Genomic DNA, 15,154 nt, shown 5'->3' with positions numbered 1-15,154 from the left:
AGGGAATATACTGATAGTCCACCTTCTTGGGAACAAGCACGGAGCTGTAAACAGTATTACTGATATTAATGTATAGAAAGACAAAGGCAAAAGAAAAGAACACTAAGCTATTACCGGGCAGGTTTTCTCTAAATCAGTTAGCTTTGGTGAGGTTTGAGGTGATTTTGGGTCATTTGGAGAGGCAACTCTGGGCTAATTGGATGTTTTTGGCCGATAAAGCTCAAAGATATGTATGCACGGGCTGCTCTCTCCACCATACAGCCTAATGAATATGTATGTTGAGAGATACAAACAGTCTGTCGACCTTGTCAGAGTACAGAGTGAGCCGCTCCCTTCTCTCCACTAAGGTCCATTTTGCTGAGGTTACCGCTCTATGTGGGTAATGGAGGCTGTAGTTTAAATGCGCATACGTTTAAAATGAGAAAAGGCTTTCATAATATAAGGGTTTTAAAAAAGGAGAGAAATCCTAATAATCTCATTTTCAAAGAACAGAGACATTTCAGAGCCGCGTCGGCCGCAGATAAAATGTTCCCAAAACAAACAGACCCAGATAATCCCAGAGGAGAAATTATTCGGGGTTCCAACCATTTGTAAGGGAGAGGAAAATCCAAATTTTGATGACGAGGCCGAGCTACAACATCAGATTCTTTGCCAATAGCCTTAAATGTGGGGATATTCTCATTACAATTCCCAGTTCTAAAATTAGACCCATTTTCTTTCCACTGTGAGCCGCGTCTCCTCCAGAGCCCAGAACAGACACGCTGGCACAGCAGGCGACAGTGACGGGATGGCTGACGAAACACAACAGGCCTGATTGAAATTCTCCACAGCAGGTCCAGACGCTTGAGTGGATTTCCAATCGCATCTCAAGCTGTGTGACTCAGCAGTGACAGTGATTCTGACCCCAGCGAGCACGACAGTCTTGACTGGACGATTCTGGAAAGGATAGAGGGATGGGGGTTTTATCTTCCCGCTACAGCTCTTCTTTCCTAAAAAGCAGATGTTTCGGTGCGAGCGGAGGCGCTAGCAGAAGATGAGGAAGCCGCCCGTCCAGTCGCAGCTGCAGTAAATCTGATTGGACTGACACAGGACTCGATTAGAGCAGATTGGTGGGCTGCGGATCACCAGGATCTCCTGTTTTAGACCCGAAACGGTCCTGAAACAGCCCTGCGGCGGCTCATTCTGTGTCTGCAGTGACTTGTGATTAGGAATTTGCTCCGTGGCCATGCTGATGATATGCTAACCCTAACCTAACCCAAACCCTGACCCTAACGTAACCCTGGTGGTGATTATATTAATTCAGAGTCTTTTGGCAGTTGTAAATTAGGATTAAATGGTGTTTTGTAATTCTGTGATTTATTTGACGTTCCTGTCTATAAATTGTAACATTTCTCCTTTTTTTTTTTTTTAACAGTAATGACTTTTGATGCAGTCATTAACGGCTAACTGTTAGCTTGTTTTTACTCCAAATAATCATTCATGGGTGGAATGTTTATGGTGTTTATGACTTTTTACAGGAATCTGGTTCGATGCAGGATTGAAAGATGAAGGCGCAAAACCAGAGATTTTTCTACAGTATTTAATATATTTCCGTTTTAATCATCAGCGAGTCAGTGTGAGGTTTTCGTAAAAAGAGACACCGTTTTACACATTTAATGATTTGGGTTTCAACGTTGCGTCCTCCTTTATGAAGCATCCTTAATGATTTACAGCCAACTCGGGCCACATCAGGAGGTCGAGAGCAACAGTCCTGTTACGCAACATCGCTGGCCTATATTCCCACGGACGTGCGTCGCGTCGCGTCGCGTCGCGTCGCATCGCGTCGCGTCGCGTCGCGTCCCCCTCCCGCAGGAAGCCTCCTCTGTGAGTCATCTGAGTATTTTCCAGCTGATGTCTGCAGGACTGTTAACTTTTTCTCATGGGGGGGTGTTGGTGATGCGAGAAACGATATTGTAATTTCCGGGGGCGCGTCCATGGCGAGTGGGCGTGTTTACGCGCTGCTCTCCCTTCCTGGCAGACCAACGCTGGTGGAGACCCTTCAGTGACACGCACTGCGGAGGAGAGAGCGGGTCGGGAACGCCGCCGAGGATCATGTCCGCTCTCTCACGCACGGAAAGACGCGCAAACCAGCGGCGCAGCAACGCCAGCGCGCTCGACCGCTCTTCGGCTTAGTTCACCAGCCATCGTTCTCTTCACCACTTATGCGCTGTTGAATTCGTCCCCGCTGTTGCTGCCTCTGTCCCCCCCCGTCTCCCCCGTCCTCCCCCGTCCTCCCCCTCCACCTCCTCTGCTTCTCCTGCTCTCCGCCGTCCCGTCGCCAAGATGGACAAGGCACTCAGCAGCCCGCATCCCGGGACGAACAAGCCCAACTCTTCCTCATCGAACTCCGCGTCGAGGAAGCTCGGCCGGGCCGGGTCGCACAGCCCGGGCTCCGGCTCCCTGGGCGGCTCGGCTGGAGCAGGAGGCGGTCGCGGATCCGTGTTGGGGAACAGCGTGAATCCGCAGCAGGCGCGCAAAGTGGAAGGAGTGCTGAGCAAATACACCAATCTGATCCAGGGCTGGCAGAACAGGTAAGCACCCGGACGGAGTTCTGCCGGAGTGGGGAGGGGGGCCGACCTGTGTCATATGGCTTAATGTTGTTATTTGCTCCGTCCACGTTTCACTTTGCCTCCACGTCACCATACGGGGGAGTTGGAGGAGTGGGGAGGGCTAGGAGCATTAGCTTTAAACCTCCCAGGCAACTCAGCGTCCGGAGTTTCAGGATCAGCCAAGAGGGAAAACACGAGAGCTCCACAAAAGTGAGGCCAGAGCGTCTCCAGCACCCTCGGGTGGTGGGCTGCAGTCAGGAGGAAAGAGATCCTTGAGAGGAGGTCTGTTACCGTCATGTAGGTCACGCTCCCTGTTGTGTAGCAATCGGACCGCGCCACTCTGCATCCAGGTGGTCGTCTCGGTGGAACCAAGCTGGGCCGGTTGGCCTCCATGACCTCGGCTCTGATACTGATACCTGCAAGGAACCGTGCTGTCAGGGTGAAGCAAAGCTGCCTCTGATGGACCAAACGGGCGCCGACGTGCCACAAAGGCCCGCGTTCCATAGAAGTATGGGAAGCTTTTCCTTAAAAGTCATCTCACCACAACAATTCAGAAGAATAATTTGGCAAAGTGACTTGATTGTTGCTGTTTAGTGTTACGTGAAATACAAATTGGCTAATACACACTGTGGCGGGCCTCTTTAATCTCTATCACGTAGTTGTTTTTCAGGTGATAATAAAAAGCAAATAAAAGTCAAGTTTTAGTTTTCCAGCTGAGGAATCTACCGACCACTGCGGAAGGTTCACTTTTTCTCGGTGTCATTAGCTTGTGTTTGCTCGCCTGTTTCTGGCTACTGTTGCCAGTGATGCAGCTTTGCTCTATTTACTGGTTTAACCAGACATTGTTTAACTGTCCTGCAGCGCTCTGATATTCTGCTGCCCCTAAAGCGTCCGTGGCTGCTCACATCTGTCCCGGGTGCACGAAGCATTCGTGGGTTCTCCCCCTGCTCCGGCCAGTTTCCCCGACTCACCACCACATACGTAACACTTGCGCAATTAACTTCACTATGTAGGATTCTCTTTGGTTTTGGGGTGAAATATTTATCAAAATCAGGCCAAAGGAATTGACTTTCGTGGCTTCATTTTGGCGGCGGTGGGGCTGCAGAGAGCTTTGGTCTGGAGCGTCTCTCTGGGCTGTCTGCTCATGTATGACGGAATCGTGACGGTTGCTCCCACTTCTCCCTTTAAACTGACAACTGGAGGATGCGTCACGTCGGATGTGCGCCCGCAGAAATACCGTCTCGCTTTGCATGAAAACAGACGTGATCATTCCGGAGAGATTAATGCGGGGTGGTGTCAATGGAAGATGCTTAAATTAGCTTGTTCCTTGGGGATTTTTGAAATCCATCTCTTGGCTCACGCACCTGAGAACGCAGAATCTCTGCAACAGTTTACAACATGTGATGTGTTATGACCAGAAATAGGCCACTTTTGCACCTCAGCTCTGAGTGGATGTTATGTCAGGTACCTGTCTGGTTGGAGCTGCAGACATACCTGAAGGTGCTGACCCGTGGACGGAGTCAATGTTGGCCCAAACACCCGGAGTGGAGGCCACAGCGTCCCACTGGAAGGGCTGTGGTAGACAGGGGTAAACCTTTGTAATCCTGCCAGTAACATGTAGGTTTGAGTGCTGCTGGGGGCAGGTTGTCCCTCCTGGGGTGTCTGAGTGGGGCAGGTATTGGTACTCTTCAGGAGGCCCGGCTCTTGATTGTGTAGTGAAGCTGTGTGTTGGTGAGGGGGTGGTACTGAGGCTGCTAGTAGGGGCCAGCACTTCTAGCAGGGGTCCAGAGAATTGTGGACTAAACCAGGCCCAGGAATCAGAAGACCAAATGGAAAAGAAGCTGCTGGTTGTACTGATGCCTGACTGCTGCTCCTCTCGTGCACAGATGTGAACGGGTGAGGAGGACAAGCATAGGCGGTGCTGGCTGTCAAAGCCTAAACCAGGATTTTGACACATTGACAGAGAGCTCTTTTTTTTGAGAAGATCTGCCGTTGGGGCAAGACCCCAGTGAACACGGACAACCCGGGGGCATCTTTCACTTTGAGTGGATGTTCTGTCAAATCCCTTTTTCAAAGGAGCGTCTTTAGAAAGTGTGATGCTGGCGGTTGCTGCTTTGTCATTGTTAATGTTGGCGGACGTGTCTTGAAATGATGATATCTAGAAGATGAAACGGTAGAATGATGGAGTTAAAGTTCCGTTTTAGGCTCTCTAGCGCCCCCCGCAGTCCAAAGCCACATCAGGTGTGTATCCTGCGATGACCCGGTGACCTGTCCAAGACATGGAAATGGCTTATAAAAGTGGAATAAAAGGCTGTTTGAAATGGTGAGAAGCAGCCATTGAATGTAGATTAGCTCCTTGGGCTTCGGTTGTGTTTAGCATTGACAGAAAAAGGTAATCTCAGTTTTATACAGCCAGACAAAAGGAAGAGGAGACGTGTGCTGGTAGAAGATGGTGTTGGAGTAATTACAGTCGTCAGTCATGTTCTAATATTTACTCCTTGGAGAGGCCGTGTGTGATTGGCAGACTGCGCTGCGGTGAGAATCGGACCTGAGTGGAGCTAAATTCTGCCATTGTGTGGGCGGCTGTGTGTTGTTGTGTAGGTTCTGTGCATGCAGACATAGTTTTATTACCTTCTGGAAACCGTTCCAGGCATAAATGTACTCAGGTCAGGAATAGCAAAGCTCGGCAATGTGGGAAAATACCACAACTTCTGCTCTGGAAGGATGGAGATTTTTGGTTCAGTACATGTCATATTTGTTTCTTTGTGGCTGTATTTTCTGGTGCTTCGCCAAATAAGTTCTTTTACAGCTGCCTACGAGAGTTGTTCAGCTTTTTTCTTCCCCTTGAGGCAGGTAAATACAGTAACCTGTTGTTTGGTGATAACAGCTGATATGAGCCTGGAGGAGACACCAGCGTGTTTGTACGGGAAAATAAAACAGAAGATACGTCACTATAGACATCAGAGCTGTGTAGAATCTAGACTGCATAGAGCTCAATGAATGAACCAAAATACTTTACTGAATGTATAAGAATGCCGCTGTAGTTTCTGGGCTCCATCTTTCTTTTTCCGTTTGTCAGCAAATGCAACCATTTTTCCTGCGGGTCGTCAGCTCTCTAAGACGTTCCGTCATTATTTACTCGGGGTTTATATTTGTCTTCAGATTAGCTGCTTGTAAAGTTGCAAACGGCCCTGCCAGTTTTGCAGCTCCCGGTGAGGCTTCGGGTTAATAAAACAGGAGAGGATGTGTCGGGTTCCTGTGGGTGGGTGTTGGAAAACAAAGGAGGAGAATAGAGTCAAAATACGATGTCACGAAAAAAGCCGACCTTTTGAAACTATAACAACGGGCTCATGTGACGGGATGGCGAAACGATACCGTTGGACTCAGCTTTATCTCAAAGACGTCTTTTCTCTAATAATAATCTAATGTTATATAATATAATAATGTTCCAGGGGTGTTCACCGGTGGGGGGTTGTTGGGGTAAGAAATTTACAGTGTTTATGCGCCACCCAGGAAGTGAATAACATATAAATGTAGCAGACACCAAGGGGTCATTTCTGGAGGTTGATTCAGTCCCATTTTACCGCCACCAGGCCGTTGAGCCGCGCGGCAGCGGGACCGGCAGCGCCGCCGTTGCACATGGCTGCTGTCGGTGGTGCTGGTGCATGTTTGAGGGTCATAACAGATCAGCCCTGTCTTTGTCTGACAGCTGCTGATTGTTTTGTAACCCAGGCAGCAGATTCTGTATTTTCATGTCGAGATCAAAGCTTTTCAGCTGATTCTTCCTTCCAGTCCCTCAGCTTTGATCTGCAGAAATTGCTGCATGTGAAGATTCTGGAGTTATTTTTTCCGAAGCAGTCAGCAGGGTGGGGTGTACATGCAGGATGAATCCTTTTTCTTTGCAGCGGAGCTCGGTGGGGACGACGCTGCTGCTCTGCTTTGATCTGAGCTGGGAGTTTCAGTCCGTGCAGCCTGGTGGGCATAGCGATGACGACAGGGAAATCTGGTGCCTTCCAACGTGCACCTGATACGATAAACAGTCCGTCAAGCACCTACAGAAAGGCGACCTTTAGAAGACGTCTTGTTTGACCCCCTTCACATTTTTCGATGGCATTTCCTTTTTGCGGTTCAGCAGCCAGTCGGAGACGGGAAGGTCAGTACATTCTGGAGTGGTCTGCACCTTTCTGGACTGAACAATTAGGCTTGATAGCGGGAAGAACTTTAGAAAAACTGTGCAGGTCTTCTCATGGCTGGTTCCATCGAACTGTATTCTGAGAGAATCAGACCCGAACGGAGTGAAACCGGACTCTCCGAACACGCCCGCCTACTGAGCAGCTACCCAGGAAGAACCCTTCCAAAACGAGTTTCCTGTGATAGAAGGTGCCATAGAGGAGATACTAACTGATTTAAGCAGCAGATAAATCTGATCAGTCCAGTTGTGCCCGACAGAGTTAGAACAGCTGCCAGTATTTGTGCGTTTCCACTTGAAGCGATCTCATAGATAAACTGGGATTTAGCTGCTAAACTGGCAGCAGCAACTAGTGTAAAAAGCTTTATGAAAGCTATATAAAAGATTATATCCACTGTAGACCTGCCCACTTGATGAATGCTGGCTTCAAGGACCATTAAGCAACTTTTATTGGAATCTGCGGCACGATCCAGATTTTCCCTCACTGGGTCAAGCAAATGTCTGCCCCCCAAAAGGCAAATGCTTGGTAAAGTTCCGCCCTGTCACCTGTAAAAGACACATGTCTGATGGGCCAGGAAAAGATAATATTGCTTACATGCAGTGTGACACACACAGGATATTTCATCATCAAACTATTAGTACCAGAAAATTCCAATTCCTGCCAAAAGAGGAGGGAATAGTTGCTCATCGGCCGACCGGCTCCCTCCTGCCCCGTCAGTGTTAAAGCTCTCAGAATGATGTGGATAAATATGCCAGGCTGGGCTCCTTCACTATTCATACCAAATGAAACAAGCAAATTCAAGATTTTCGGTTATTGTCTCACTAATCCTCGTTATCTCCAACACACACATTCTGTCTAAGCTTTTCACGGTACTTTATGTACAAAGCAGCATTTTATAAAAAATCCTTCCCATGATGTATGTTAATCTGGGACTTAGCTCAAGTATAAAGTGGTAAGAGATCTCCACTGGAATCCTCTGACCTTGGCGCCAGATGATTTATTAATTTTTTTTATTGAGGTTTGAGCTCAATGAAACAGCTCAGACGTTATTTTGGTTCCAGAGGGGCTGGATTCTAATGGCTCCCATGCTAACATGCAGCATCAGTAGCTAAATAGAGCGTGCACGCTAACATGCCAACAGAACCTCAGGGTACAGCTGCAGCGTGCTGGTCATCAATACTCATTTTCAGGGATTTTTTTTTTTTTTGATCGCTAGCCCTCTTTATTTTAATTAACCAGCCTGATGATGGAGGGATTGAGAAGCTCGCATCTTCAGAGCTGCTGTTCCTTTATCAACTTTTGGTCCTCTTCTCTTTGGCTGTGATTGGAAAAGAGCTTCTGCCTGAACATTATCCCCACATCAAAGCTTCACTTCTGTCTTATCAATCATGTCAGAATTCTGCATTGTTGCTGAACCGCGGTGGCAGGGCCCCCCGCAGGAGTCAACGTGTGTGTGTGTGTGTGTGCGTGTGTGTGTGTGTGTGTGTGAGGAAGAAGAGATGGCAGAACAAGAAGTGACGCAGGCAGATTGTTCCCTGGTGGACATAAAGCTTTCGTCCAGCTTTCCTGATAGGAGGCGACACGCCGAGTGAGGATCGATTTTCAGGGAGCAACATCCTCTCCAGGGAGGATTCCCAGGAGCGCCTGGTGCCAAGGTTTTGGTAATCCAGGTGTTTGTTCGTTTGTGTTTTGCACACTTGAGGTTTAGAAGTTCTTGAAAATTAATAAATCATTTTCAAGGACGATAGTCGGTCCAGAGTACCAACATTCATCACTGAAGAATATATACTTGGCTTTACCAACTATAAGATTTATTGTGGATTTAAAAGAACCCGACGACGCTGGGACGCAGTGTCTTCCAACTTCTTTAAATGGACCACTCGACTGTCGATGTTTTACTGTGATCTGGGTGAACAGGAACCTTGGTGATCTATTTCTGACATTATGGTATTTGGCTGCTCAAAACACGCCATTTAGAAGCTTGAGCCTGGCTGGTTTAAAGGCTAAAGAGGCGCTCGCTGGATGGGTCATGAGCAATGTCATAGGTTCTGTTTGGAGTCCCTGATATATATAAAAACCTAAACACAGTCTTGCAGTCTCTGGTAAATAAGGAGCGGTCTGTGTTTTTCTCTGGAAGGCTTCGTCAATACTGACGAGAGCAGCATTGATTGTGAACGGGGAGAATCTTGGCTAAAATAGGACGTCTGAAGCAGGCGGGCGGCGGCGGCGGCGGCGGCTGCCTCAGACGTCTGCACATGAATATGAAAAGGTCAGTCAGAGCTACGCGGTGGCGCTCTGGACAAATCTGCCGTTGATCTGCAGAACAAAACGCTAAGTGCAGCAGACAGCACAGCTGCTCGCTTTCCTTTTCTGGCCGCAGGAAAAGAAACGCTGCTGCTTCGTGCCGTGTAAGTTTTTGTCCTCCGGCTGGTGATTCAATTACGCTGGGACCGAAGACGTATTAATCAGGAGAGGAGCAGGTGCATCGTGCTCCTCCGCTGTTCTGCATCCTCTGGAGGTGACCACACTAATCGCTACCTACCCGTGATGGTTCAGCAAATTAGAATAATAAAAGCGTGTAGAATCAGATAAGAAAGGGATTTCAGGGATTTCCTTCATTCCTGCCGATTCTGGTGGGATTCTCTTTGTGTTTCCAGCCTGTGAACATGTGGAACATGGCTGCTTCCACAGGCTGCAGGGAAGAGGATCCACAGAGAACAAACTTCCTCCCCTCTCTGCGCCTCACAAACGGGCGTTGGGATTTCATGTGAGACGGCTACAAGCAAACGAGAACCACATTGATTTGTATCGAATTCATTTTCCCGATGCATCACAGCCCTGCTTTAATGGGAATTGTGCAAAATTCACGAGGATTTTTGTGATTTTTCTGTTTTTCCAAGGTGTCTCCTCTCAGTCCTCCATGTGTGTCCTCCTCTGCAGGTACTTTCTCCTGGATCCCGATCTGGGCCAGCTGCACTACTTTGTCAACGAGCAGGGGAAGAGTCAGAAGCCCCGCGGGTCGCTGCCCCTGATCGGTGCCTCGGTAACTCAGAGCGACGAGGCTCCGCACATGTTCATTGTGCACTCCGTCACTGGAGAGCTGTACAAACTCCGAGGTGAGACCTGCCGGCTCCACAGCAGCGCAGCTCGTTGGCGTGGAGTCTTGAAAGAATGAGCTGGATTTTTAAAGTACTTGAATGTTGCTTACGGGGAACTTTTAGTTGCATTCAGCATGTAGAGGATGCTTATGTTTTTTTTTAAATTAAAGTTCACATACATGGCAGCAAAATCCAAACAATTCATATCATAGATTTTTCAGATGTGTTTAGGGTCCTTGGATTAATGCTTTAGGCCTTAATCGATTGACACATTGCCGTGAACAAAAATGGATTTTCCGTCTGCAAGAATTTCCAGTTCAGGGGTTTATTGTTGTTCATCCATTTAGAACTCAGATCTGAAATGTAATTTTCATACTGCAGGTGGTTTTCTGGCCCAGCCAGCGAAGGGACCTTTCTTAATACACATCAGACACACAGCAGTTGGAATGCTAAGCACACCCGCTATTAAAGCGTGTCCTTGTGTCTTGTATTCCATTTTTGACAGGAGTTAAAAGGCACACCGATCCTTCAAGTGCTGTTGAACAGCTAAAGTAAGCTTTGATTTAAATAAAAATATCTAGTGTATGTACGTAAAGTGAGTAACAGAGACTAATGTTTCCATATCCGCCCTCGTCAGAGGGAAGCGCCACTTTGTCCCTGTGCCTGCAGCCACCTTCCTCTCAGACTTGCATCCACTGGAGCGAGACAAGCTCCTTTTCACTGTTGCTCTCCTTGAGCCTCAGGAATGTTCCCGTACACTCTCGATGGGCGGAATCCGAATAACTTGGCCTACATTACACCGAATAAGTCGGTGATCCATGTTTCTGTAGCTAAAAGGAAACAGTAATCCCTCGGAGAAGAAGGGAAAATGTGGTTTACTCTCACACAGGAAGTCGTTGGAAAAGATTAGACGGTGTTGTGGGGAACAAAAGCAACTTCCTCCATATTCTCAGCTACTGTGATCAGGATTAGCTGCTGCGCTTCAGATGTGGTATTGGTTACTATGGAAATCCCCGAAAGTAAACTGGGAGAAAGTTCACCCAGGAGTCAGTTGTGCTGCACATCATTCACTGGGCATCTCCCTTTGCAGCTCCAAATGCCACCTTTATTCCTGGTGAGATTGGATTTTCCTCATCTCTCACTGCTGTTAGCAGATAGCAGACAGAAGCATTTTCACTGAGGTTCAAACACCAAATGAGATTCCTTCACTGCAGGAGGGGAGCGGAATGTTGAGTTACAGCTCAATGAAATTATTGCAGTACTTACGTACGAGAAGCGTATTAACCCAAAGGTTTTGTTCTATGTGACGGACGATCACGGGTCTCAGCTGCGATGCCTGATTGTATCGATTTGGACCAGTCGGGATTGTAGCGTATTATGGTGGTCTGGCTAACAGAGATGGCAATTTCATTATGCAAATGGGCCAATGTCAAACGAGGCCGTCTTTCATTTCACTGTCAGCTGGTGAGGCCGTGATTTTACACTAGGTGATCTGGATTCTGAACCCCACCCCCCCTCTCTTATGGCAATAAAGTCTGTTTTCTGACAGAGCCAGAATAACTACGTCAATGACCTGGAGATTCTGCTGGTTGCATGTCGATGATGCTCCTGTCGACCCGCTGCCACCTGATGGGGTACGACTGACGACGTTTCCCGTTAGAAGGGAGCGTTTTCCTCGCCACTGTTGCTTGTTGGGTCAGGCTCTGGGCGCTTGGAACGCGCCGCCGAGAGTCGATTCCGATTTCAGCAGATGCCACATAAATAAAGATGTATTGAATTTTCTCCAATTTTTTTAGTGCTGAACGCTCTGATGCGAATGATGGCAGCTGTTTTTGTACCCAGAGGAGGGCAGAGGAGTGTCACACACACACACACACACACACACACGCACACACACACAGCTCCCTAAAAAGTTTCTCTAATCACTTTTCCCAGCATGAGGGATTAAGTGCAGATAATACCCTGGGTCACTTTGTGGATTTAATGACCAGGAGTGGCTTTTTTTTAATTGATAGGCTGTTCTCCTCACCTCTCAAAAGTCTTTCTCGCTGGCTCCTTTCTACTAAAGGGCCACGCTCATAATATCTCCCAGCATTGCAATCACGTCTAACTGCCAGCACAGGCATTAATCCTGAAACTCTCCGTGTTCTCAGGCAACGCCGTCCTTCGTAACGCTGCATTTAAAATGGATGTAATTAGACCATGACGGCCGTGCTCTCCTCCACCGCGAAGACGGCTCATTTCTGTACCGTGGTGCTGTTGATCTATCATCCAGACACATCTGTCGCAAGGATATTGACACTTAACCAGGCCGCGCTGATGGTTGCGCGCTCTGAATGGACGGACGGACGGACGGACAGCTTCCTGCTTCCAGTCGGCCCCCTCTGCCCACTGGCATCAAACCTGCCACATTAATCACATAAATAGAGCTGTCAGCGTGTCGCCGCCGCGTCCCCGGCTCCCGTGACACAAAGCCGGCTCTGAAATGTTCATCACTATCACATTATTCCCCCTGAACGAGAGCCACGTGCGCCGCTCTGGGAGCGTGCATGTGTCTACACACATGAACAGGTGAGCTATAACAGCGGGTTCCTCTCCGCTCTGCTCAGACGCAGTCGTGTGGCGTCACAGCGAGGCGTTGGGGGCACGAGACCATCGTACCGACCCCACGTGGACGCGCTCTTCAGGTAAATGTTGGAGCGGCTGCTGACGGCAGGAAACAAGCTTAATAGCTGCGGTTTGTGGAGAGCCTGAGGCGGTTCCGGAGCAAACCAGGAGAGGGGAGAGGAGGTGCTGAGGATGTTCTCCTGGACATGGCAGATGTTGCCGTTCCCACTTTTGGGGTTTTCTGAATGGAAGCCAGGGTTATAAAATAAAAAGGAACGCGTTTAAAGTGCCAGTTTATTGGAGTCACATTGATTCTCTTTGGGGGAGGGGGGGGGGAAGGGGGGAAGGCCGGTCGTCTCCAGGTTGGGGGAGCAGATTTCAAGCGGATGCCAGATCTTCTCTAAGTCCGAGTTTTGCTTCCATGTCAGCTTGTTGTGTTTTGCAGCCTGTCTCTCGATGCTCGGAGACGTGCACGTTCCTTCATGCTCTGCAGCAGCCGTCCTCGGTGCTGTCTGGGGGCCGTTCTGATGGCCCTGCTCATATCTAAAGCTCATATCTGCAGCTTTAAACTCTTGTGCTGACTTTTTCTTCAGTCTCAGAACCATTTTGCTGCAGGACAGTTTTGTGGCTGGCACAGCCGACATTTTAGCCAGGAAGTTACTGGACTGTAGCAGACAAAAGCCTGCTTTATATACTCATTAAATAAATTAAATAAATGGATTCTTAACTCTTGTTACTGCGCTCAGACACTCTCTGAGTGAGCGGCTCGGTTTTATGTCAGTTTCTGTCACTCTTGCTCCTCAGGCAGGATTTTCCAGTTTCTTTTAGGTGCACCTTTGATAGTTGTTGCCTTTGTTCCCCTGTTCCCACCTCGACTAGTGGGAGCGCTGCCGTCTCCTGTTCTTCAGTGACTCTAAGAGCTTTTTTCTTTTGTTTCTGAACTGAACAAGCTGCATTTACCCAAAGCGAGCTGGAATCTCTTAAAGTTCTTCAAGTTTTGGGGGAGTTTGCATCTTGCTGAGACATTTTATTTCTGGAATTTGTAGAAACGATCTCTGAAGCCCAGTCGTCAGACATTTTAATGATGTTTTTCTCTAATAATCAGAATCACCAGGCTCATTTTTTGGCCTGAACTGGATCAGGGCAGCACGAGTGTTTATCATTTCAACCGATGAAAGCTTAGATTTTGTTCATCAGTTTTTAAAATACTGCCTTTTGTTGGTTTTATGTCATCTGGAAAGTTTTTTCTGTTGTTTTTCGGGTGATGAGTTTAAAGCAGCGCGTTCACGTTAAGTTCTGTGTCTGTTTAGCCTCAGACGCCAAAGAGGAACAGTTCTGGATTGGCCAACTTCAAACATGTGCCAGACGCCACTCTGACAGCAGTGCCAAGGTAGCGCGCACACACACACAGACACACACACACACACGCACACACACACACACACACACACACATTTATTTTTTCCATTTTGCTGCGCTCCATTTCATGAGCTGTTTTCTAGTATTGCACTTTAAGAAGTGGGCAGCCTTTTTCCCAGCTGATTTTAAATGTTACTCTCTCCCAGGGGCCTCATTAAATGTTGCCTCTGGAGCTTTAAATCTCTCGCAGGGTTTTTGAAAGGCTACGTTCGGAGACATCTGTGGCTTTTCGCCTCCTCCTGAGAGTCTGTTGCAAAGTTTCCAAACGTGTGTGAAAGCATGTTGGAACCAGATTTCACACAGAAATTCATTCAGGAAACTGATTTCCTGAATGTTTCTGCATGAATGGATTTAAATCCGCAAATACACTAAAGAAAAACCAACTGTTTGTCTGCTCAGAGTCACATTAAACAGAGGAGCAGCAAAAAAAGATGGCAACTGGAGTTGATGAGGATAGATTTTTAAACGCATCAGAACTTCACCTGACTCCCGTTTTCACCAATGAGGCAGAATAATTAAGGTCAACCGAGGTTTAAAGCATACGCAGGGATTTTAGAGGTCACGCATGGCTGCTGCAGGATCCACTCGTGTGGATCCTCTGGAGCCCAGCGAACTGGAATTGGAAAAAATGGCCCCTCTCCAAATACACTTACCGTATTTACCGAATTACCGTGGGACCTCTACTTACAAACATCTCTACATACGAATTTTTCAGGTTCCGAAGCGTCTCAACGGGAAAATATTTCCTCTTGTTACGAAGGAAATTTCAGGATGTGAAGGTCAAAAATACGCTACCGCTGCTACTCGCAGCTTGCGGAGTTTAGCGAACACAAACTTGCTTGTAGCTGCTCTGCCATTGGCTATCGCCTAGCATCTTCCTGTCATCCCATTGGCTAGGAGGGACCTCAATATGTACAAGTTTGTGTGTATCCCAGCGTCGCCTTCGTTTCGCTTTAATTTATTGTGGGTGTTCGTCTTTTTGTCCATTAGATGGCGGTGTTACCAGAAGTGTTAACGTTCGTTGCTAGTAATGACGGCTAATGTAAGATTAGCCTGTAAAAAAGTTCATTTTGTTCCTGAAAAAGCCTTGCACTGAATTCCTACATTTATTGTGCGGTAATCTAATTGTAACATGTATTTGTTACATGTTTTGATGCATTTTTATGATTTATAAAAAAAATTATGTCCGAATTTTTGGGGGCTTGGAACGGATTAGGGCATTTACATGGAAAACGCGTCTCTACTTATGTAA

The 15,154-nt window shown here is 47.7% G+C and overlaps 1 protein-coding gene across 3 annotated transcripts in view; it reads left to right on the top strand.

Annotated features, from left to right (window-relative positions):
* The first annotated feature begins 1,870 nt into the window (after positions 1-1,870).
* LOC130518503 (oxysterol-binding protein-related protein 10) overlaps positions 1,871-15,154 on the top strand; it is a 34,393-nt gene continuing 21,109 nt past the window's right edge. Inside the window, exons 1-3 of one of the 3 annotated variants that reach the window (XM_057021125.1) lie at positions 1,871-2,570; positions 9,719-9,894; positions 13,794-13,873. In XM_057021125.1, coding sequence (XP_056877105.1) covers positions 2,323-2,570; positions 9,719-9,894; positions 13,794-13,873 — 504 coding nt within the window. In that variant the 5' untranslated portion in view covers positions 1,871-2,322. The remainder of the gene's footprint in view (positions 2,571-9,718; positions 9,895-13,793; positions 13,874-15,154) is intronic. The other 2 variants (XM_057021124.1, XM_057021123.1) reach the window with 2 other exon arrangements.

This window comes from Takifugu flavidus, chromosome 21, assembly GCF_003711565.1.
Source record: "Takifugu flavidus isolate HTHZ2018 chromosome 21, ASM371156v2, whole genome shotgun sequence".
NCBI lineage: Eukaryota > Metazoa > Chordata > Actinopteri > Tetraodontiformes > Tetraodontidae > Takifugu > Takifugu flavidus.
Note: the sequence above shows the minus strand (reverse complement) of the source record. Positions and strands in the feature narration are given on the sequence as shown.